Source organism: Palaemon carinicauda, chromosome 39, assembly GCF_036898095.1.
Source record: "Palaemon carinicauda isolate YSFRI2023 chromosome 39, ASM3689809v2, whole genome shotgun sequence".
In the NCBI taxonomy this organism is placed as follows: Eukaryota; Metazoa; Arthropoda; class Malacostraca; order Decapoda; family Palaemonidae; genus Palaemon; species Palaemon carinicauda.
Window position 1 is genome coordinate 24,383,886 of NC_090763.1, and position 23,403 is coordinate 24,407,288.

General features: G+C 35.8%; 1 protein-coding gene across 1 annotated transcript in view; it reads left to right on the plus strand.

Annotated features, from left to right (window-relative positions):
- LOC137631087 (uncharacterized) overlaps positions 1–23,403 on the plus strand; it is a 169,392-nt gene that overhangs the window by 45,512 nt on the left and 100,477 nt on the right. The window contains 9 exon segments of the mRNA XM_068362713.1: positions 700–765; positions 1,114–1,338; positions 1,944–2,032; positions 3,959–4,081; positions 9,921–10,047; positions 19,292–19,482; positions 20,369–20,593; positions 21,853–22,005; positions 22,652–22,814. Of these exon segments, the coding sequence (XP_068218814.1) occupies positions 700–765; positions 1,114–1,338; positions 1,944–2,032; positions 3,959–4,081; positions 9,921–10,047; positions 19,292–19,482; positions 20,369–20,593; positions 21,853–22,005; positions 22,652–22,814 (1,362 nt within the window).

Here is a 23,403-nt window from a genome sequence, read left to right on the forward strand (position 1 = left end):
CAAATGTTATAATACACAGGAAGAAAATATTCGAAGCTATGTTGATTGGTATTCATTGGAGTTTTATTATCAACTAATAAGCTCTGCCTGCTTTCCATCTCTACGCATTTGATTTTTACTTGACTGTTCATCAACATCCTCTCTTCCTACGCCTATTGAAGCAAAGGGCCCCGCCTAGATTTCGCCAATCATCTCTATCTTGAGCTTTAATTCAATACTTCTCCATTCATCATCTCCTACTTCGCCATTCATAGTCCTCAGCCGTGTAGGCTTGGGGTCTTCCAACTTTTCTAGTACCTTGTGGGGACCAGCTGAACGTTTGGTGAAATAATCTCTCTTGGGGAGTGCGAAGAGCATGCCCAAACCATCTCCATCTACCCCTCGTCATGATCTCATCCACATATGGTACTCGAGTAATCTCTCTTATAGTTTCATTTCTAATCCTGTCCTGCCATTTAACTCCCAATATCCTTCCGAGTGCTTTGTTCTCAAATCTACTAAATCTATTGGAGATTGTTTCATCGTCATACCGAGATTTATGTCCATATATTAACACTGATCTCACTAAACTGATAAATAGTTTATTTTTATATACAGGCCATTTGATTTCCAAATTTTACTTAACCTAGCCATTGTCTGATTTGTATTTTTCAATCTTTCACTAAACCTGATTCTTAATAATCTTATTTTCCATTCTAGAGGACTTATATGCTCCGAGATTTCCAATTCGTGAGGACACGGTCATATACACCATCGGATCACCAGGTCAGTAGTGGTCAACAAGGTTATTTGTGTATTTTCATCTAATCTCTTACTTAATTAGAAATCACTCTTGTACCGCTTTTTTAAAATAGTAAATTCTTGTGGTTATTGTGATTTTCTATTTAGTTACTCAGTAAACTTAAAGCAAAGGGAAGACAACAGACATAGGTGGCTATTACGATAGGCTGTTTAGCTACCCAGTAAAGTTGGATCGTATGGAGTATAGTTGACTGTTAGTTATTATGATTGCTTACTTACTTATTCTTAGAATGTTTCGCAATCAATAGTTGGTATATATGATACTATAGTAGCACAGAGTCATCTATGCAACTCAATCTTCCTTTGCCCCAGGACCCGTGTACAAGGCCCACGCTGAGGATGGCGACCGCGGACTGACCTGCCCCCTCGACGTGAAGTTAGATTGCCCTTGCGGCCAGATCACATACAGCATCATGGACTCGTGGAACACGACGTCGCTTCTTTTCAGGATCGACCCTTCGTCAGGATATGTGTGGGTTAAGGAGGGTGTCCTTTTGGAGGAAGGCAGCTACCATATGCTGACGATCGTAGCTTCCAGTGAGTCAATGTTTACAATTTGATGTTGTAATAGATTTGTGCGAAAGGCAGATTTGCAGTATAGGCCTACTGACATGTCCATTTTTTAAATTAATCTTTTGATTCTAATTAAAAATATCACCAAGTATTTTGTGTTGGATATATCTTAAAACATTTAAACATGAGATTTGTAGAATCTGAATGATTTATTTTTTGAGACTTCATTTTCTTATTCTTCTTTGTCTATATCTTTTCCCACTTCTATGTGGCGTCGATATTTTTGGTTAGGTTAGGTTAGGTTAGGTTTTCTATTATGTGAAATACACTTCATATTACTGTTGATTTATAAGAATTTTAATGTCACGGTATTATTAACCAACTTTGTTGTCCTAGAACTTTCAAGTTAGATTTGTAAGAGTTGATTAGATTTGTAAAAAAATTTCATTTAGCAACGCCCATTTTTTACCTTTCTATTTGGTGTGATATACACTTGAAATTCACATCACACTTGAAATATATTTCCTATATCTATATTAAATAGGAAATATATACTTTAAAGTTTTATAATAAAATGTCCATCGTATTTGAAATATACTAAATATACTAAATTCTTTCTACGAATGTAGACGATGTCGACCCATCTTCCAAGGATGCGCTGAATCTGACGATTATGGTCCACACCACTGACTCCTTGGACGACCTCCTGAGTGCTGGGGTATAAAGGACCTGTGGACTTCTTGGTTTCAAAGACTTTTGTCTATACTATTCTATTTTATGTCACACATTTATATATCTTTAATTTTTTTTCGTTGACTTTCGTTACCTGTTTTACTTCTTTTATTGATTTACTTGTGATTTTTTCTTTATTGAATTTATTTTCCATTTTGTAGATAACCTTTTTTTAATTTTTTTTCCTTTGTAGTCTTAAGTTACTTTTTTTCTTCTTGCATTAATTTTCCTGTGAGTTTCTCTTTCATTGAATTATTTTCCATTTTGTAAATTACCCTTTTTGAAATATTCTTTTTTCGTTGACTTTCGTTACCTTTTTTCTTTTCATTGATTTTCCTTTATTTTTTCTTTCATTGAATTATTTTCCATTTTGTAAATTACCATTTAAAAAAAAAAAATTCCGTTGACTTTCGTTACCTTTTTTCTTTTCATTGATTTTCCAATAATTTTTTCTTTTATCGAATTTATTTTCCATTTTGTAAATTACCATTTTTAAATTTTTTTTTTCCGTGGACTTTCGTTATTTTTTTTTTTCTTCTTTCATTGATTTTACTCTGATTTTTTCTTTGATTAAATTTATTTTCCATAAATTGTGAACTTATTTTGAAGAATACTATTTTTTAAATATTTTTTCTTTCGTTGACTTTCGTTACCTCTTTTTCTTCTTTCATTGATTTTACTCTTAAATTTCTTTCTTTTGTTTAATTTATTTTTCACAATTTGCGAACTTTTTTGTACATTACCATTTTTTTAAATCTTTTTTTTTTTTCGCTTACTTTTTTTCCATTTTTTCTTCTTTCATTTATTTTCTTCGGATTTGTTTCTTTCATTGTATTTATTTTCCATAATTTGTGAACTTATTTTGTAGATTAACATTTTTTAATTTTCTTTCTTTCGTTGACTTTCGTTACCTTTTTTCTTCTTTCATTGATTTTCCTGTTTTTTTTCTTTCATTGTTTATTTTCCATTTCCTAAATTAACATTTTTCAGTCTTTTTCTTTTGTTGACTTTCGTTACCTTTTTTCTTCTTTCATTGATTTTCCTGTTTTTTTTCTTTCATTGTTTATTTTCCATTTCCTAAATTAACATTTTTCAGAATTTTCTCTATTGTTGACTTTCGTTACCTTTTGTCTTCTTTCATTGATTTTCCAGATTTTTTTTCTTTCATTGTTTATTTTCCATTTTCCAAATTAACATTTTTCAGTCTTTTTCTTTCGTTGACTTTCGTTACCTGTTTTCATCTTCCATTGATTTTATTCTGATTTTTTTCTTACTTAATTTATTTTCCATAATTTGTGGACTTATTTTGTAAATTACCATATTTTTTTTTTGTCGGTGAGGTTACTAGGAATATTTTGTTTTATGTGTGTTGCGTGTTATTCGCCTATATTTTCTTGCTTGGTATATACTATTGTTAACATTTTTGTTAATATTTCGTTGAATTTCCTTACTATATATAATATAGCCTTATACTAATCGTCATTATCATATTCTATTTTTGTAAAATTTATTGCATCCTTTTCATTCTTATTTCGTAGACTTTCCTCAAGTACAATTTCATTTGAAAAGTTTCTTTGATTATTGTGTTCCTAAAGAGATTGATTTTTAACAAAGCATATTTTTTTTATTTTTTTTGTGTTCCCTGAAGATGGTATGTGTGCAATTCTTTGCTTTTGTATTACCACAACTTTTTAGTTTTCGTGACTACAAAATTAATTTTTGTGTCCACTGCATTTTTAAAAATATTTTCACTGTCGACGTCATTTTTTCCCATTGCAAATATCGAATTACAACTTTGATAATGCAAAATTTAGATATCTTCTTAACAGCCCCGCCACTCTCATGTTAAAAACATTAAATGTATTTCCACCAAACCTTTAGACTGGTGTAAATGTTCTTCTCTCCAATGCAGAAACTGACGGATTCGGTGAACAGACAAAGCCATGTCTTGATTGAGGACCCGATCGGGGATGAACTCATGGAGGGGTCACAGTCGGAGAGCACCATGAAGACGCTCATTAGGAAGAAACGATTGGTAAGTCTGCACACACACACACACACACACACACACACACAGAGAGAGAGAGAGAGAGAGAGAGAGAGAGAGAGAGAGAGAGAGAGAGAGAGAGAGAGAGAAATTGGTAAGTTCGCATTGAGCCTTACCCTATTGCCTTACCTTATTCTATGTTTAATAGAATAAGGAGAGAGAGAGAGAGAGAGAGAGAGAGAGAGAGAGAGAGAGAGAGAGAGAGAGAGAGAGAGAGAGAAATTGGTAAGTTTGCAGTGAGCCTTACCTTATTACCTTACCTTATTCTATGTTCAATAGAATAAGGTAAGAGAGAGAGAGAGAGAGAGAGAGAGAGGAGAGAGAGAGAGAGAGAGAGAGAGAGAGAGAGAGAGAGAGAGAGAGAGAGAGAGAGAGAAATTGGTAAGTTCGCAGTGAGCCTTACCCTATTGCCTTACCTTATTCTATGTTTAATAGAATAAGGTAAGAGAGAGAGAGAGAGAGAGAGAGAGAGAGAGAGAGAGAGAGAGAGAGAGAGAGAGAGAGAGAGAGAGAGAGAGATAAGTTCGCAGTTACAAGGATTTTGGATGTCTCAAAGACTTTTCAGTCCATCAGGGGAGACTCCATTTGCTCTTGGGTAGAGCGATTTGGTTTGAACGATTAGAGAGTTTTTTTGGTCTTGTCAAGTTATTTTTGAACTCCATTTATATCCAAATTGTCTTAGTGTTGGAACTAGTTTGGTGGCCCTAGCTTGTACTGATTCCAGTCTTTCTGTACCCTGCTGAATACTTGGAGCCCAGAATTGCACTCCGTATCCTAGATGGGGTCTTACTAGTGATATGTAGAGCTGCAGTACAAAGTCTTTGTTTCTGTATTTGAATTGTCTTTTATGTATCGTATTAGTTTTTGTACTTTATTTTCAGCTTTATTCTCGGTTTGGTGAACTTCATATATTTGCTGATAGTAATGACGAGATCATCCTCCTGGTCCACACTTTTTACTCCATTATTATTATTATTGTTATTATTGAATGCTAAGCTACAACCCTAGTTGGAAAAGCAGGATGCTATACGCCCAGGGGCCCCAACAGGGAAAATAGCTCAGTGAGGAAAGGAAAAAAAGAAAAAAGAAAATGTTTTAAGATTAGCAACAACATTAAAATAAATATTTCCTTAATAAACTATAAAAACTTTAACAAAACAAGAAAGAGAGAAATTAGATAGGATAGCGTGCCTGAGTGTACCTTCTAGCAAGAGAACTCTACCCAAGACAGTGGAAGACCATGGTACAGAGGCTATGGCACTACCCAAGACTAGAGAACACTGGTTTGATTTTGGAGTGTCCTTCTCCTAGAAGAGCTGCTTACCATAGCTAAGGAGTCTCTTCTACCCTTACTAAAATGAAAGTAGCCACTGAACAATTAGAGTGCAGTAGTTAACCCCATGAGAGAAGAAGAATTGATCGGTAATCTCAGTGTTGTCAGGTGTATGAGGAGAGAGGAGAATCTGTAAAGAATATGCCAGACTATTCGGTGTATCGGTGTATGTGTAGGCAAAGGGAAAATGAACCGTAACCTGAGATAAAGATCCAATGTAGTACTGTCTGGCCAGTCAAAGGACCCCACAACTCTCTAGTGGTAATATCTTAATGGGTGGCTGGTTCCCTGGCCAACCTACTACCCAGCAGTGAGTAATCTTTTTGTCGGTTACTGTGAGCTCTGTGTACAAATGCATTTCCCACAGATGAAAAGCATTTGTCCTTTTCCGGATCATTCACCTAACTTAATTAAGTCCTCTCTTAAAGCTTCTACGTCTTCCGAGTTCGCTTCATTTATACCCAGTTTAGTAACGTTGGCAAATTTGGCTACACTACTAGTTAATCCTAGATTTATGTCATTAATGTAAATCAGGAATAGTAATGGGCCAAGGACAGATATTTGAGGTACTCTGCTTGTAACAGCTGCCCACTCTGAGGCTTTTCCATTAACTACAACTCTGTTTTCTGTTTGTCAACGAATCTTCGATCCATTCAGCTGGCTTGTCAATGATGCCTAGCACTATAATTTTAACCATAAATTCTTTTTTATGAGGAACTTTGTCAAAAGCTTATTGAAAGTCTAGGTATATGATATCTATTGTTCTGCGTTTGTCATATATGCTAAACATGCTGTGGAAAAATTCCAACAGATTTATCAAACAGTATCTCTTTTGTATAAAACCATGTTGGCTGTCTGTCAGAGGATTCAGGTCTGTAGTTGCCAGGTTTTTCTTTTGGTTCCTTCTTGTCGATTGGAGGAACATTGCCTAGTTTCCATCCTTGTGGTGTCTTTCTTTCATTGGCTGTCTTTCGGAACATTTTGTAAAAGTGTAGGGTTATCTCTTCTCCTAGTTCTACAATCTCTCGTGGATGGATATCATCTTGAACTGGTGCCTTAAACTTACTGAGTCCGTTTATTTTCTTTTTGACATCTTCCATTGTAAAGGTGATTCTGTTTAGTGGTTGTGACCCTTCAAATTTGATAGCTGGTTCGGGGAGGGTCGTTGATTCTTTCCTTGTGAATTCGGTTATGAAATATGGATTCATCAGTTCGGTTTTTTCCAAATCATTTGTTATAAGATTACCCTCTGGGTTTCTTAACGGGCTAATGTTGTTTTTGATTGGTTTTCTACTGTTTACATATGAAAAAAATTCTTTTCGGGTTTTTTTATTAGCCGAAACCACTCTTTTCTCTTCATTGATCTTGTCCATTCTTATTAGTTTATCTACATTTCTGCTTAAGTTTTTGCACACTGAAATTTCACGAATTGAAGGCTGTGGACCCATTGCTTTATGTTTCCTGTCGATACTTCTCATTACATTTACTATTTCTCTGTTGAACCATTTGTGTTGCGGAATTCCTTTTGGTAAAAGTTTTTTTCTGTATATATTGCTACAAAGTAGTCCCATTGTGTATTTATATTCACTGTTTCGTCGTATTCTGAGTTCTTGGTGTATTCCTTCAGTTTTAATCAGTTACTCCTTCTGTAGTCTAGCTTTTTTTTTTTATAATTTTCCTTTCTTTTAGATGAGGAATATTTACCTGGAACATAACTATTCTGTGGTCACTTTTGCCAATATTTTCGCTTATTAAAACACTAGATACTAATTTTTCATCTATTGTTAGCACAATATCCAGTATGTTGTTTCCCCTAGTTGGTTTATCAACCCACTAAAGGAGGAATTCATTGTTGACAAATTCTAGTAACCGGTGTTCCTCTGTGTACAGTATGATGTAGAAATCATAGTGTCTCAGTTTACTTCTGCATTTAAGTCTTCCCATTAGGACAGCTAGTTTGTTGTTCACTTCTTGTCCAAATTGTTTGTACAGCTCTTCGTTCTGTTCTTGCGATTGATGTGGTGGTCTGTATACTACCAGTATGGACATGCTTTTTCCCTATGGTGTTAATATTTGCACCTGCCACTTCATATTCGGTTTCTAATTTGATTTGTATGTGGTTTAATTGATTTTTAATATGGAGCACCTCCCGTCCACCTTTTTTGGTAAGGCGATCCTTGAAAATCCTGAAACCTGGGATTTTGTATTCACCGGTAAAATCCTTTGTTTTTTCTTGAATCCAGATCTCGGTAATGCCTATGACATCTAGTTTCTCACGAGCTATCATTGCCCTGAAGTTGTCCATTTTGTTTCTAACTGACAGAGCATTGAATTGAGCAACTCTGAAGAAATTTTCTATCTTTTTTATTCTCTTCCTCTGAGGCTTTGCTAGTCTTTTAGTTTTACTTTTATCTGCATTATCTAAATTTTCTGCCAAATTTGGTCTATTTATTGTTGGAGGATTTTCTAAGGATCGAGTTTGTCCTTTATCTACTGTGTTCCTTAAGTAAATGTACAGGTTGAGATTAAGTTGGTATCTGTATACTGTCTTGCCTTCTTCAATAAAGTGTATTCCATCTCTTTTGTATAATTTTCTCTAGCCGCAGAAAGTGTCCCAAGGATCTATAAATTTAACTTTCTTTTTCTGCCGTATGGACTTGAGCCTGTCATTTATACCTATGACCTTACTGAGGGTTGCTTGCTTGCTTGATAGATTGCCCATCCTTGTGCTGGACATGGGCTCTTGCGTTGGCAGCCCGTAGGATACTGAGGGTGAAGTGGCTGACACTGAGTCTTGGGAGAAGACCTATAACTATAGTATCTGGTTCCTAGCCATTTCAACGGTTTTTTTTAGCTGTTTATCCAAAGGCTCTGTTTGGCCAGCAGTATTCTTTCTTAGGAATAGGTCATTTCCGGTTCCCTGAACAATAATAGTGGTCATCTTGTTCTTAGTTATAGTTTTAGTGACCACTTCTTTTATCCTCTGTGCGTTGGCACCTGGATAGGACCTCACCTTACTCCTAATTTTGAGGCTGAAATGTTCCTCTTGGTCCATTACCATAGAGTCTCAATTAACAGTCTCATCTATCTCTTTCTCTGCTAGGAGGGATAACTTGTTTCTGGTGGCAGTAAAATTTCTAGGCTGTTGTTTAGTCACTTTGCCTTGGCTACCCTTCCTCTAGTGGGTTTCATGAACTCTCTGTTTTTGTTGGTTATTTCCTCTCTAGGTTCTGTCTTTGATTTTACCGTATAGTATTTTGTATTTTTTGGATACTAATCACATTTTATACAACATCGTCTATGACTTCTTTGTTTCTTATTTCTAACTGTTGGAACTTGGACATAATCTCTGTCATATGTTTTCTTAGTTCTTGGTTTACATTTTTACATTTTTTTTATTTCCTGTTCCTGCTGACACTATTACGGTGCAGGTTTGGAGCGGACCCTTCTTTGAAGTCGACGCACCATTTGTTTATCTGGCATTTTGCACATTATTGCCTTAACTTCAGTTTCTCACTCAGCTTTAATTCTTTTATAATATTGTCTACGTGTGTATCTATTTGGAAATATCAGCTAATAACTCCTATGATTACTAGCTTTGTGACCACTACAGTAAAAAAAAAAAAAAAAAAAGAAAAAAAAAAAAAAAAAAAAAAAAAAAAAAAAAAAAGTGGGGCCGGGTGGAGGGTGGGTCATAGTTATCCACCTGCTGCCACATCCGCTTACTCATGGACTTTCCATCTTTTCTGTCTCTAACCTCCTATATGTGCTACCAAGCCAACAGTTAAGTCTCGTTGTCCCTAGGGCCTAGAGAGAGAGAGAGAGAGAGAGAGAGAGAGAGAGAGAGAGAGAGAGAGAGAGAGAGAGAGAGAGAGAGAGATTATTATGATATTCAGGAGTGTTTTCTTTTAGATAATTCTCTGAATCAGTGACAGATTTGTGTGTTTTCTTTAAATAAATCTCCATGAACTCCACAAGTGTTTGGTTTCATAGGACATCAAATAGGACATCAAAGGAGTTTTGTTATACCATACTTCATTTTTATATTATACCTAAAGGACGACACATATGCTGTTCATTCTTTGATAAAATATCTTGAATACACACACACACACACACACACACACACACATATATATATATATATATATATATATGTAGCCCTATATATATATATATATATATATATATATATATATATATATATATATATATATATATATATATATATATTATATATATATATATATATATATATATATATATATATATATATATATATATATATATATATATATATATATGTGTGTGTGTGTGTGTGTGTGTGTGTGTTTTGACTCTTGTATCATAACGAAATATATGTCCTACTTCCACTGTATACAGTATATTATTATTAGAATTATTATTTTTATTAAAGTATTATTATTATTATTATTATTATTATTATTGTGGTTGGTGTTGTTAATATTAAAAGGTCTCACCTTCTTCCGATAGTCTGCTGGCGCTGATAACGACTACGGATCGTCCAAGTTGATGCTGACGGAAAAGACAACGCCTCCTGCAATACTCTATCCGGGAACCAGCATCGAGTATGAGGTGAAGGTCATCTTACCCACCCTGTGTAAGTCGCCTTCACTATATTATTATTATTATTATTACTACTACTACTACTACTACTACTACTACTAGCTAAGCTAAGCTACAACCCTATTATTATTATTATTATAATTATTATTATTTGCCAAGCCACCACCCTATTTGGAAAATCAGGATGATATAAGGCCAGGGGCCCCAGCAGGGAAAATAGCCCATTGAGGCAAGGAAACAAGGAAAAAATAAAATATTTTAAGAACAGTAACAACATTGAAATAAATATTTCCTACATCAACTATAAAAACTTTTAACAATACAAGAGGAAGAAAAATAAGATAGAATAGTGTCCCGAGTGTACCCTCAACAAGAAAATTCTAACCCGAGACAGTTGAAAACCAAGACTATTCAGTGTATGTGTAATCAAAGTGAAAATGAACCGTAACCAGAGAGAAGGATACAATGCAGTGCTGTCTGGCCAGTCAAAAGACCCCATAACTCTCTTGTGGTAGTATCTCAATTGGTGGCTGGTGCCTTGGCCAACCCACTACTAACCCTAGTTGATAGGTAACATGAGAGTAAATTCCATCTCCCTGGAAAATGATGGGAAACTCGCTAGGTTTTCTTTTATTATGATTGATTGATTGATTTAGAGTTCTCTGGCATCCTAACACCGCAGGTCATTGACGCCGTCTTTAATTATGAAGGTTTGGGTGGCAGGATGGAGTGAAGAAAGCTCTGGGTGATAGGAGGATAGATGTGAGAGAGGCAAGAGAACGTGCTAGAAATAGGAATGAATGGCGAGCGATTATGACGCAGTTCCGGTAGGCCCTGCTGCTTCCTCCGGTGCCTTGGATGACCTCGGAGGTAGCAGCAGTAGGGGATTCAGCGTTATGAAGCTTCATTTGTGGTGGATAACAGGGGAGGGTGGGCTGTGTCACCCTAGCAGTGCCGACCGAACTCGGTTGGGTCCCTTGTCAGGCTGGGAGGAACGTAGAGAGGAGAGGTCCCCCTTTTTTGTTTTATTTGTTTGATGTCGGCTACCCCCAAAATTGGGGGAAGTGCCTTGGTATATGTATGTATTTTCTGAGGAGGGTTTCTCTCACTAACTTCTGAAATAGGAGTAATATTTTCCAGTTTTGAAGTTTTCTTTTTCAATAGACCCTAATCTCCAATATTTTTTCTAAATATCTAAGGCACCAAGATTTCACTTATAGATATTTTATTTGCTAATGCTTTCTCCTAACCCCAAGAAAAAGCTAGTCAGTAAGATTCATAATCTTACTAATTTTTTTGTTTTTCGTCCACATTAATGAACACCATCACTGTGTAAGATTCTTATATTTTGCTGTATTTTGATTTCTCTTCCAATGGTCTTCTGTACGGTGCATTATTCTTTATTCGTACATTATTTGTTTATTATGACAGCTATAGTTAAAAACCTTATAACGAGTGTAGTAGTCAGCTTTATTTTGAAGTTCCTGTTTTGGGCTTCAGGTTATAATTACCATGAATTTTTACAACTGCTGGCATGCACCTAATCTGGATGATTTTACTATATTTAAATCACAGACACTTATACTGCAAAGCCATCTCTCTCTCTCTCTCTCTCTCTCTCTCTCTCTCTCTCTCTCTCTCTCTCTCTCTCTCGTCGGGCTCATTTGTGCAGCTAAGGAAGAGACAGGGGAGGCCCTTTTTGACAATGTCCCCCCGGGCCTCCTAAGCTGGGTCAGAAAAGCAAAGTAAAATGTGCATTCAAAATTACCACTGACTCATTGGGGTAAGGAGAAGGGGATGGGGATCTCTTTATTAAATCAGCCCCCCCCCTCCGCCCACAAACCTGTAGCTACACCGTACGTGAGGATTGAAGTTTTTTTTTCAGACATTTGGGCTCATAATATCCACTTTTCTTACCTTCCATTTACATCCAAACTCCAAAATTTTGCTTCATAGTGTAATGAGAGAGTTTACCCCCCCCCCCCACCAAGCTACGAGACCTCGATGGTTAATGTCCTTCCCTGTCCCAGCACTGGATCATGTGACGCAAATTCATAAATCTAGCAAAATCCAAACCAAACACATTCTTTTGGAAGGTCCTATTGATCGATCTTTCAAACAGTTACTGCCATGATCCCTTTCCCTGGAGTTATTTATTTATTTTTTTTCTGTCAACTATTGCCTTGATCTGTATCCTAGGAGTTATTTAATTTTTTAGACAACAAATGACATGATCTTTATCCCAGGAGTTATTTAATTTTTTTTCTGTCAACTATTTCCTCGATCTGTATCGAAGGAGTTATTCAATTTTTTAGACAGCAAATGACATGATATTTATCCTAGGAGTTATTTAATTTTTTAGACAACAAATGATATGATCTTTATCCCTGGAGTTATTACATTTTTTAGATAGTGAATGACTTGATCTCTATTCCAAGAGTTATTTAATGTTTTTTGTTTTTTCTGATAGCTACTGCCATGATCTTTTATCCCTGGAGTTATTTAGTTCTTTTTAGACAGAAAATGACACGATCTTTATCCCAGGAGTTATTTAATTTTTAGGCAGCAAAGGACAGGATTTATATCCCTGGAGTTATTTAGTTCTTTTTAGACAGAAAATGACACGATCTTTATCCCAGGAGTTATTTAATTTTTAGGCAGCAAAGGACAGGATTTATATCCCTGGAGTTATTTAGTTCTTTTTAGACAGAAAATGACACGATCTTTATCCCAGGAGTTACTTAATTTTTAGGCAGCAAAGGACAGGATTTATATCCCTGGAGTTATTTAGTTCTTTTTAGACAGAAAATGACACGATCTTTATCCCAGGAGTTACTTAATTTTTAGGCAGCAAAGGGCAGGATTTATATCCCTGGAGTTATTTAGTTCTTTTTAGACAGAAAATGACACGATCTTTATCCCAGGAGTTACTTAATTTTTAGGCAGCAAAGGGCAGGATTTATATCCCTGGAGTTATTTAGTTCTTTTTAGACAGAAAATGACACGATCTTTATCCCAGGAGTTACTTAATTTTTAGGCAGCAAAGGGCAGGATTTATATCCCTGGAGTTATTTAGTTCTTTTTAGACAGAAAATGACACGATCTTTATCCCAGGAGTTACTTAATTTTTAGGCAGCAAAGGGCAGGATTTATATCCCTGGAGTTATTTAGTTCTTTTTAGACAGAAAATGACACGATCTTTATCCCAGGAGTTATTTAATTTTTAGGCAGCAAAGGACAGGATTTATATCCCTGGAGTTATTTAGTTCTTTTTAGACAGAAAATGACACGATCTTTATCCCAGGAGTTACTTAATTTTTAGGCAGCAAAGGACAGGATTTATATCCCTGGAGTTATTTAGTTCTTTTTAGACAGAAAATGACACGATCTTTATCCCAGGAGTTACTTAATTTTTAGGCAGCAAAGGGCAGGATTTATATCCCTGGAGTTATTTAGTTCTTTTTAGACAGAAAATGACACGATCTTTATCCCAGGAGTTATTTAATTTTTAGGCAGCAAAGGACAGGATTTATATCCCTGGAGTTATTTAGTTCTTTTTAGACAGAAAATGACACGATCTTTATCCCAGGAGTTACTTAATTTTTAGGCAGCAAAGGACAGGATTTATATCCCTGGAGTTATTTAGTTCTTTTTAGACAGAAAATGACACGATCTTTATCCCAGGAGTTACTTAATTTTTAGGCAGCAAAGGGCAGGATTTATATCCCTGGAGTTATTTAGTTCTTTTTAGACAGAAAATGACACGATCTTTATCCCAGGAGTTACTTAATTTTTAGGCAGCAAAGGACAGGATTTATATCCCTGGAGTTATTTAGTTCTTTTTAGACAGAAAATGACACGATCTTTATCCCAGGAGTTACTTAATTTTTAGGCAGCAAAGGACATGATCTTTATCCCAGTAATTATATAATTTTTTAAACAATTGATATGATCTTTATGCCACGAGTTACTTGATTTTTTCTGACAGCTACTGTAATGATCTTTATCTCAGAATTAATATAATTTTTAAACAGCAAATAATATGATCTTTATCCTTGGAGTCATTTAATATTTTACACAGCACATGACATGATCCTTTTCCCAAGAGTTATTCAATTTTTAGACAGCAAATGACATGATTTTTATCCCAGGAGTTATTCAGTTTTTTAGCTAGCAAATGACATGATTTTTATCCCGAGAGTCATTTAATTTTTTTAGACAGCACCTGACATGATCTTTATCCCAGGAGTTATTTAATTCTTTAGACAGCAAGTGACATGATCTTTATCCCAGGAGTTATTTAATTCTTTAGACAGCAAGTGACATGATCTTTATCCCAGGAGTTATTTAATTCTTTAGACAGCAAGTGACATGATCTTTATCCCAGGAGTTATTTAATTCTTTAGACAGCAAGTGACATGATCTTTATCCCAGGAGTTATTTAATTTTTTAGACAGCACCTGACATGATCTTTATCCCAGGAGTTATTTAATTCTTTAAACAGCAAGTGACATGATCTTTATCCCAGGAGTTATTTAATTCTTTAGACAGCAAGTGACATGATCTTTATCCCAGGAGTTATTTAATTTTTTAGACAGCACCTGACATGATCTTTATCCCAGGAGTTATTTAATTCTTTAAACAGCAAGTGACATGATCTTTATCCCAGGAGTTATTTAATTCTTTAAATAGCAAGTGACATGATCTTTATCCCAGGAGTTATTTAATTCTTTAGACAGCAAGTGACATGATCTTTATCCCAGGAGTTATTTAATTGTTTGCACTGGACATGATCTTTATCCTAGGAGTTATTTGATTTTTAGACAGAACATGACATGATTTTTATCTCAGGGTCATTTGATTTTTAGACAGCAAATGTTATGATCCTTTTCCCAAGAGTTATTTAATATGTTCTGACAGCTACTGACATGATCATTATCCTAGGAGTTATTTAATAATTTTGACAGTAAATAATATGATCTTTATCCCAGGACTTATTTAATTATTTAGACAGCAAATATCATGATCTTTATCCCAGGAGTTATTTGATTTTTTAGACAGCAATTGACATGATCTTTATCCCAGGAGTTATCTAAATTGTTTTAGACAGCAAATAACATGATCTTTATCCCAGGAGTTATTAATTTTTTTAGACAGCAAATGACATGATCTTTATTCTATGAGTTATTTATTCTTTTTAAACAGCAAATAACATGATATTTATCCTAGGAGTTATTCATTTTTTTTTAAAATAGCAAATGACATGATCTTTATCCATGGAGTTATTTGATTTTTTAGACAGCAATTGACATGATCTTTATCCCAGGAGTTATTTAAATTGTTTTAGACAGCAAATAACATGATCTTTATCCCAGGAGTTATTAAATTTTTTAGACATCAAATGACATGATCTTTATTCTAGGAGTTATTTATTTTTTTTTTAAATAGCAAATGACTTGATCTTTATCCCAGGAGTTATTTAGTTCTTTAGACAGCAAGTGACATGATCTTTATCCTAGGAGTTATTTGATCTTTTAGACAGAGCATGACATGATTCTTATCCTGGGGTCATTTAATTTTTAAACAGCAAATGATTTGATAATTTTCCCAAGAGTTATTTAATATTTTCTCACAGCTACTGACATGATCCTTTTCCTAGGAATTATTTAATTTTCCTGACAGCTACTGCTCTCACAGCTACTGACATGATCTTTTTCCTAGTAGTTATTTAATTTTTTTGACAGCTACTGCTCCTACAGCTACTGACATGATCCTTTTTCTAGGAATTATTTAATTTTCCTGACAGCTACTGCTCCTACAGCTACTGACATGATCCTTTTCCTAGGAGTTGTTTAATTTTTCTGACAGATACTGCTCCTACAGCTACTGACATGATCCTTTTCCTAGGAGTTATTTAATTTTTCTGACAGCTACTGCTCTCACAGCTACTGACATGATCCTTTTCCTAGGAGTTATTTAATTTTTCTGACAGCTACTGCTCTCACAGCTACTGACATGATCCTTTTCCTAGGAGTTATTTAATTTTTCTGACAGCTACTGCTTCTACAGCTACTGACATGATCCTTTTCCTAGGAGTTATTTGATTTTTATGACAGCTACTGCTCCTACAGCAACTGACATGATCCTTTTCTTAGGAGTTATTTAATTTTTCTGACAGCTACTGCTCCTACAGCTACTGACATGATCCTTTTCCTAGGAGTTATTTAATTTTCTGACAGCTACTGCTCCTACAGCTACTGACATGATCCTTTTCCTAGGAGTTATTTAATTTTTTTGACAGCTACTGGTCCTACAGCTACTGACATGATCCTTTTCCTAGGAGATATTTAATTTTTCTGACAGCTACTGCTCCTACAGCTACTGACATGATCCTTTTCCTAGGAGTTATTTAATTTTTCTGACAGCTACTGCTCTCACAGCTACTGACATGATCCTTTTCCTTGGAGTTATTTAATTTTTTTGACAGCTACTGGTCCTACAGCTACTGACATGATCCTTTTCCTAGGAGATATTTAATTTTTCTGACAGCTACTGCTCCTACAGCTACTGACATGATCCTTTTCCTAGGAGTTATTTAATTTTTCTGACAGCTACTGCTCTCACAGCTACTGACATGATCCTTTTCCTAGGAGTTATTTAATTTTTCTGACAGCTACTGCTCTCACAGCTACTGACATGATCCTTTTCCTAGGAGTTATTTAATTTTCCTGACAGCTACTGCTCTCACAGCTACTGACATGATCTTTTTCCTAGTAGTTATTTAATTTTTTTTGACAGCTACTGCTCTCACAGCTACTGGCATGATCCTTTTCCTAGGAGTTATTCAATTTTTTTGACAGCTACTGCTCCTACAGCACCTGACATGATCCTTTTTCTAGGAGTTATTTAATTTTCCTGACAGCTACTGCTCTCACAGCTACTGACATGATCCTTTTCCTAGGAGTTATTTAATTTTTCTGACAGCTACTGCTCCTACAGCTACTGACATGATCCTTTTCCTAGGAGTTGTTTAATTTTTCTGACAGCTACTGCTCCTACAGCTACTGACATGATCCTTTTCCTAGGAGTTATTTAATCTTTCTGACAGCTACTGCTCCTACAGCTACTGACATGATCCTTTTCCTAGGAGTTATTTAATTTTTCTGACAGCTACTGCTCCTACAGCTACTGACATGATCCTTTTCCTAGGAGTTATTTAATTTTTTTGACAGCTACTGCTCCTACAACTACTGACATGATCCTTTTTCTAGGAGTTATTTAATTTTCCTGACAGCTACTGCTCTCACAGCTACTGACATGATCCTTTTCCTAGGAGTTATTTATTTTTTCTGACAGCTACTGCTCCTACAGCAACTGACATGATCCTTTTCCTAGGAGTTATTTAATTTTTCTGACAGCTACTGCTCCTACAGCTACTGACATGATCCTTTTCCTAGGAGTTGTTTAATTTTTCTGACAGATACTGCTCCTACAGCTACTGACATGATCCTTTTCCTAGGAGTTATTTAATTTTCTTGACAGCTACTGACATGATCCTTTTCCTAGGAGTTATTTAATTTTTTTGACAGCTACTGCTCCTACAGCTACTGACATGATCCTTTTTCTAGGAGTTATTTAATTTTCCTGACAGCTACTGCTCTCACAGCTACTGACATGATCCTTTTCCTAGGAGTTATTTATTTTTTCTGACAGCTACTGCTCCTACAGCTACTGACATGATCCTTTTCCTAGGAGTTATTTAATTTTTCTGACAGCTACTGCTCCTACAGCTACTGACATGATCCTTTTCCTAGGAGTTGTTTAATTTTTCTGACAGCTACTGCTCCTACAGCTACTGACATGATCCTTTTCCTAGGAGTTATTTAATCTTTCTGACAGCTACTGCTTCTACAGCTACTGACATGATCCTTTTCCTAGGAGTTATTTAATTTTTCTGACAGTTTCTGCTCTCACAGCTACTGACATGATCCTTTTCCTAGGAGTTATTTAATTTTTCTGACAGTTTCTGCTCTCACAGCTACTGGCATGATCCTTTTCCTAGGAGTTATTTAATTTTTCTGACAGTTTCTGCTCTCACAGCTACTGGCATGATCCTTTTCCTAGGAGTTATTTAATTTTTCTGACAGCTACTGCTCTCACAGCTACTGACATGATCCTTTTCCTAGGAGTTATTTAATTTTTCTGACAGATACTGCTCCTACAGCTACTGACATGATCCTTTTCCTAGGAGTTATTTAATTTTCTGACAGCTACTGCTCCTACAGCTACTGACATGATCCTTTTCCTAGGAGTTATTTAATTTTTTTTGACAGCTACTGCTCCTACAGCTACTGACATGATCCTTTTCCTAGGAGTTGTTTGATTTTCCTGACAGCTACTGCTCTCACAGCTACTGCTCTCACAGCTACTGACATGATCCTTTTCCTAGGAGTTATTTATTTTTTCTGACAGCTACTGCTCCTACAGCAACTGACATGATCCTTTTCTTAGGAGTTATTTAATTTTTCTGACAGCTACTGCTCCTACAGCTACTGACATGATCCTTTTCTTAGGAGTTATTTAATTTTTCTGACAGCTACTGCTCCTACAGCTACTGACATGATCCTTTTCCTAGGAGTTGTTTAATCTTTCTGACAGCTACTGCTCCTACAGCTACTGACATGATCCTTTTCCTAGGAGTTATTTAATCTTTCTGACAGCTACTGCTCCTACAGCTACTGACATGATCCTTTTCCTAGGAGTTATTTAATTTTTCTGACAGCTACTGCTCCTACAGCTACTGACATGATCCTTTTCCTAGGAGTTATTTAATCTTTCTGACAGCTACTGCTCCTACAGCTACTGACATGATCCTTTTCCTAGGAGTTGTTTAATTTTTCTGACAGCTACTGCTCCTACAGCTACTGACATGATCCTTTTCCTAGGAGTTATTTAATCTTTCTGACAGCTACTGCTTCTACAGCTACTGACATGATCCTTTTCCTAGGAGTTATTTAATTTTTCTGACAGTTTCTGCTCTCACAGCTACTGACATGATCCTTTTCCTAGGAGTTATTTAATTTTTCTGACAGTTTCTGCTCTCACAGCTACTGGCATGATCCTTTTCCTAGGAGTTATTTAATTTTTCTGACAGTTTCTGCTCTCACAGCTACTGGCATGATCCTTTTCCTAGGAGTTATTTAATTTTTCTGACAGCTACTGCTCTCACAGCTACTGACGTGATCCTTGTCCTAGGAGTTATTTAATTTTCCCGACAGCTACTGCCATGGACCTCGTTGTTGAAGTCTTTGTGATGGATGCTGTGAGTGGAGAGACGCCCTTCGCTCTGTGTTCGCCGACGATTGTATCAGTGGGAAGCAAAATCACAGATGATAGCGATGTTGCTCTGAACGTAGATGCTCTGAATCCTAACATTAATCTTGTGAAAAATCCCAAGTTCGGATCTTTCGTGAGTACAATCATTTATTTATTTCTTCATTGCATTTTTAGTTAGACAGAAAACGAAAGGCGAGGTTTGGATGTATAAAAAAAAAAGTTAGAGATTTGTTGATATTAGGAATTGGTCTTTGAAAAATGTGCTTTTCAATTTTACTTATGATTGATGGGAAGTATTTCCCAGATGAGTAGGTAATATACTTCAGATTTTAGATGGTCATTTATTTTAATAGTAAAACATCTTAAATGAAATCAGAACTCATGAAAAAATTAACACGGAGAAAACAAAAATATTTCGAATGATATATTTATTACAAAAGAATGCTTTTTTGTTATGCTATATCGTAATAAATTTCAATAGAGGGGCGATTAGAATTGCTCAATGGAAAGAGGTTGGAGGGATATATTGAAAATTTGAGCATATCGGTTAATTGAAGTTCTTGGTATTCTAGTTTCTTCAGAAGATGAAAGTTATATCTTGACCACCCAACAAATTGGGAGGATATTTACTCCACATTTGACTCTTTACTATAATAAAGTCTGGAAATAAGTGTCTCCAAGGGTCATAAAATGGGTAGTTGTGCCATTGGTAGTTAAAATGAAGTTAAAAGATTGACACCTAGTAATTTTAACACCATTTTAAAGTTCAATCACTTTTTTGTTGCCCCTTTTTAATGAAACATATTACAAGAATAGTTTCATCCCATGGGTTATTTTAACTCGAAGAATTTTCAACTCCGGTTTGGAAATGTTTCTCTCATTACAAGGTTTTAGGAAACAAACATTTCTTGAGACATTAGATTCACCCTAAACACATACGAGCGATGTCGCAATTCTGAAATAAACGCTATATATATATCCCGATTTTCAAGAACGTTTTGTTTTTTCTTTTCATCTAGTACGACCGTGCCGTCATCAACTTTGGCAAGGTGAAAAACTCTGACACCGTGGGAGATGGCACAACTGACACAGCAGACAGTGAAATCATCATCACGTTCAGGGCAGTGCTGATCCAGAATCTGGCTTATCTGAACGATACTGCCACTGTCACGGCGGGGGCTGAGTACGACCAGGAAAAGTATGTGTGGGTCAGCCAATCTTCGCATTCAGTCGACATGAATCCTGTGAGTTGGGTTTTCTCCTTTTCCTTCAGATGGTCATGAGTCTTTGAGTTGTGGTTATTTCATTTTTTTTTTCTGCCGGCAAATACCAGTAGTTATTTATTTATTTTTTCTTGACATCAAATGCTATGGTATTTATCCCAGGAGTTATTTTCTCCCGACAACAAATGGGACAACGATGTCCAAACTTATGGCTGATTATGTGAATTGGACATTTTGCTTGATCTTTGACCTTGACCTTCCAAAATTTAATTATTCCCCGCTTTTTACATAACAGTTAATCCCTGCAAGATTCATTACTATACAATTAAAATTATGGCCATGAAGCTGTTCACAAATAAACACTCACACAATCACACAGACAGGGGCGAAAACATAACCTCCATCCAACTTCGTTGTCGAAGGTATTGAAACTTCTATAATACTGTATAGTATTTAGCCTCATGGTGGAGAAGGCCTGACTATTAGCATTGCCTACATACCTAGTATTACGAGCACGATGGTACAGTCTTGGAAATTCTGAATACTAAGGATGGTCAGAATTAATGGGAAAAAATCTTATGTAACATGTATAACGAACTAATTGAACGACGGACGGTGCCAGAGATTGATATTTAGATTGGCAATGAAAAATTTAATAAGTTCTTTTCCAACAAATTAAGATGAGATTCAGCAGCTGAAGACCAGACAGGAGAAAATACTTGAAACAAGGTAGAATGGAAGAATTAAAACACTTCAGAATAGATTCATCACCAAAAACCTTAAAAGACTTCCATATAAGCCATTTTTTGTGCATTTGAAGAAGAAACAGACCTTATGTGTTTCTCAAAAGTAAATTTGTAATCAAGAATCATACCTAAAATTTTAAGAGTCCTATAGAGTTTAAGAAACTATCAATGCTGAGATCCGTGGAGCCATTGTCCTCGACCTACTTACCATCATACTTGAGTTTTATATGGGTTCAACTTTATGTTTCATAATTAGCACCACGCTCTATTGTTAAATATAACACATATAAACAAGAAAAGCAGTTAACAATGCACGCACATACATTTCAACTACTGTGATTTATCCTAAGAGTGGCTTGTAATAAGTCACAGTCTGTCATACATCTATTTAAGGTATGTATAAGAGAAACAATGTATTTTGCCCATTTGTTTGTAGGTGACTGGTACACACCCAGAGCCTGTGTCATACACTTATTTAGGCAATCTATAACAGCAACATTGTAATTTAATGTAATTTGTCCTTTTGTTTGACAGGCCGTTACTTACTCCAATGATATTACCTTGGCCACCGAAGGAGGGGCTACAACCGTGGCACAGTGGACTGGCATGACCTTCATAGTAGATGCCTTCATTGGCACCCCTTCAGGCCCAACGACCTTTCAGGCATTTACTGGCAATACTGAACATGTAAGGCACTATCTTGCTATCACTCTGCTCTTCTCTGTTTTTATTTTTCTAATAGTTTTTATCTTGACTAGTATTTTCATAGCTTTCGTTCTTCTGTCTTCATCTAACAAGTTTATTTCTATCTTGATTAGTATTTCTTTCTTTCTTCATCTATTTTTTTTCTCTTGATTGGTATCTTCTTCTTCTTCTTCTTCTTCTTCTTCTTCTTCTTCTTCTTCTTCTTCTTCTTCTTCTTCTTCTTCTTCTTCTTTCAAGCATCTATTGTCGTCTTTTTCTCCGTGTCCCTTTGTGCAACATGATTTGTAGAACACCAATTATAACAGACAAGTAAATAAATATTAATAGAAAGATCATTATGATGGCCAAGGTAAAGTATGTTGTTATTATCATTATTATTAAGTAACCTACTTTAATCAGCTCCATAAGAACTGAATTGAAGAAATTTAAACTTGAATCAGCAATGAAAAAGATAAGAATAGTTGAGGAAATGTTAAAGAAGGTTAACAACTGAAAGCAAGAGCTTTCCCCCTCCCCGCACCTTCACTCTGACTCTCACTCTGGCGAGGCCTCCCACCTAGCGTCCATTGTAGATAACAAAATAGCAATAGCTCCTTTCTTTTCACTGTCGTTTCTTTTAATTTTCCAGGACAAGTTCACCGTATCCCACTTAATCCTTGCTGACAAAGGCTCCACATGGGCTTGCATTCCGGACGAGGCCACGACTATCTCTTACAAAAAGAGTGCTAGCGGGCGGAGCAATCACTTAGCTGTCTTAGAAACAATGCTGATATCAAAAGATCTCGATTACGGTGAGTAAGAGACAGTAATGAGTATCTCCAATAAGTAACAATGGAATGCTGATTGCTCAGGTATGTCATTGATACATGTGTATGCTCAGGAAAATATGTTTATTCCTACGCGGATACAAACTTCTGTGTCATTTATATGGGGTTACTACTAATCATGTTTTCTACAACCGGCCAATCAAAATTTTGGTTAATTGCGCCATGCTTCGTGCTGCAAGGAAGGAGTAAGAGGTGGCTCAACTTAATGTCTTGCTCACCGTGTCTTCTCACAACACTGCTGGTCCGGAAGTGATGAGGTTGTTCAGAATGAAGTTCTCTCACTTTCTCTCTACGATCTAGCTTTTTGCATTCATATCATTTACCCTTTTAGTGTTTAGCTCTCTTGAATTGTGCTTTTTTTTTTCTTTCTATGCAGCGTGAACCTCCCTTCTGTTTTTTAATATTTTCCAGAACAGTTAAAGCATTTCCTTGGTCCCGAAGGAACTTTAGAGTTATGCTTGTCATTTTCCCCTGAACTGAGGCAGCATTTTTTGGAAGATTCTGATTACCAAACCCCAGCCCATATTAATAAGAAAGGCCTGTCTTGTACGCT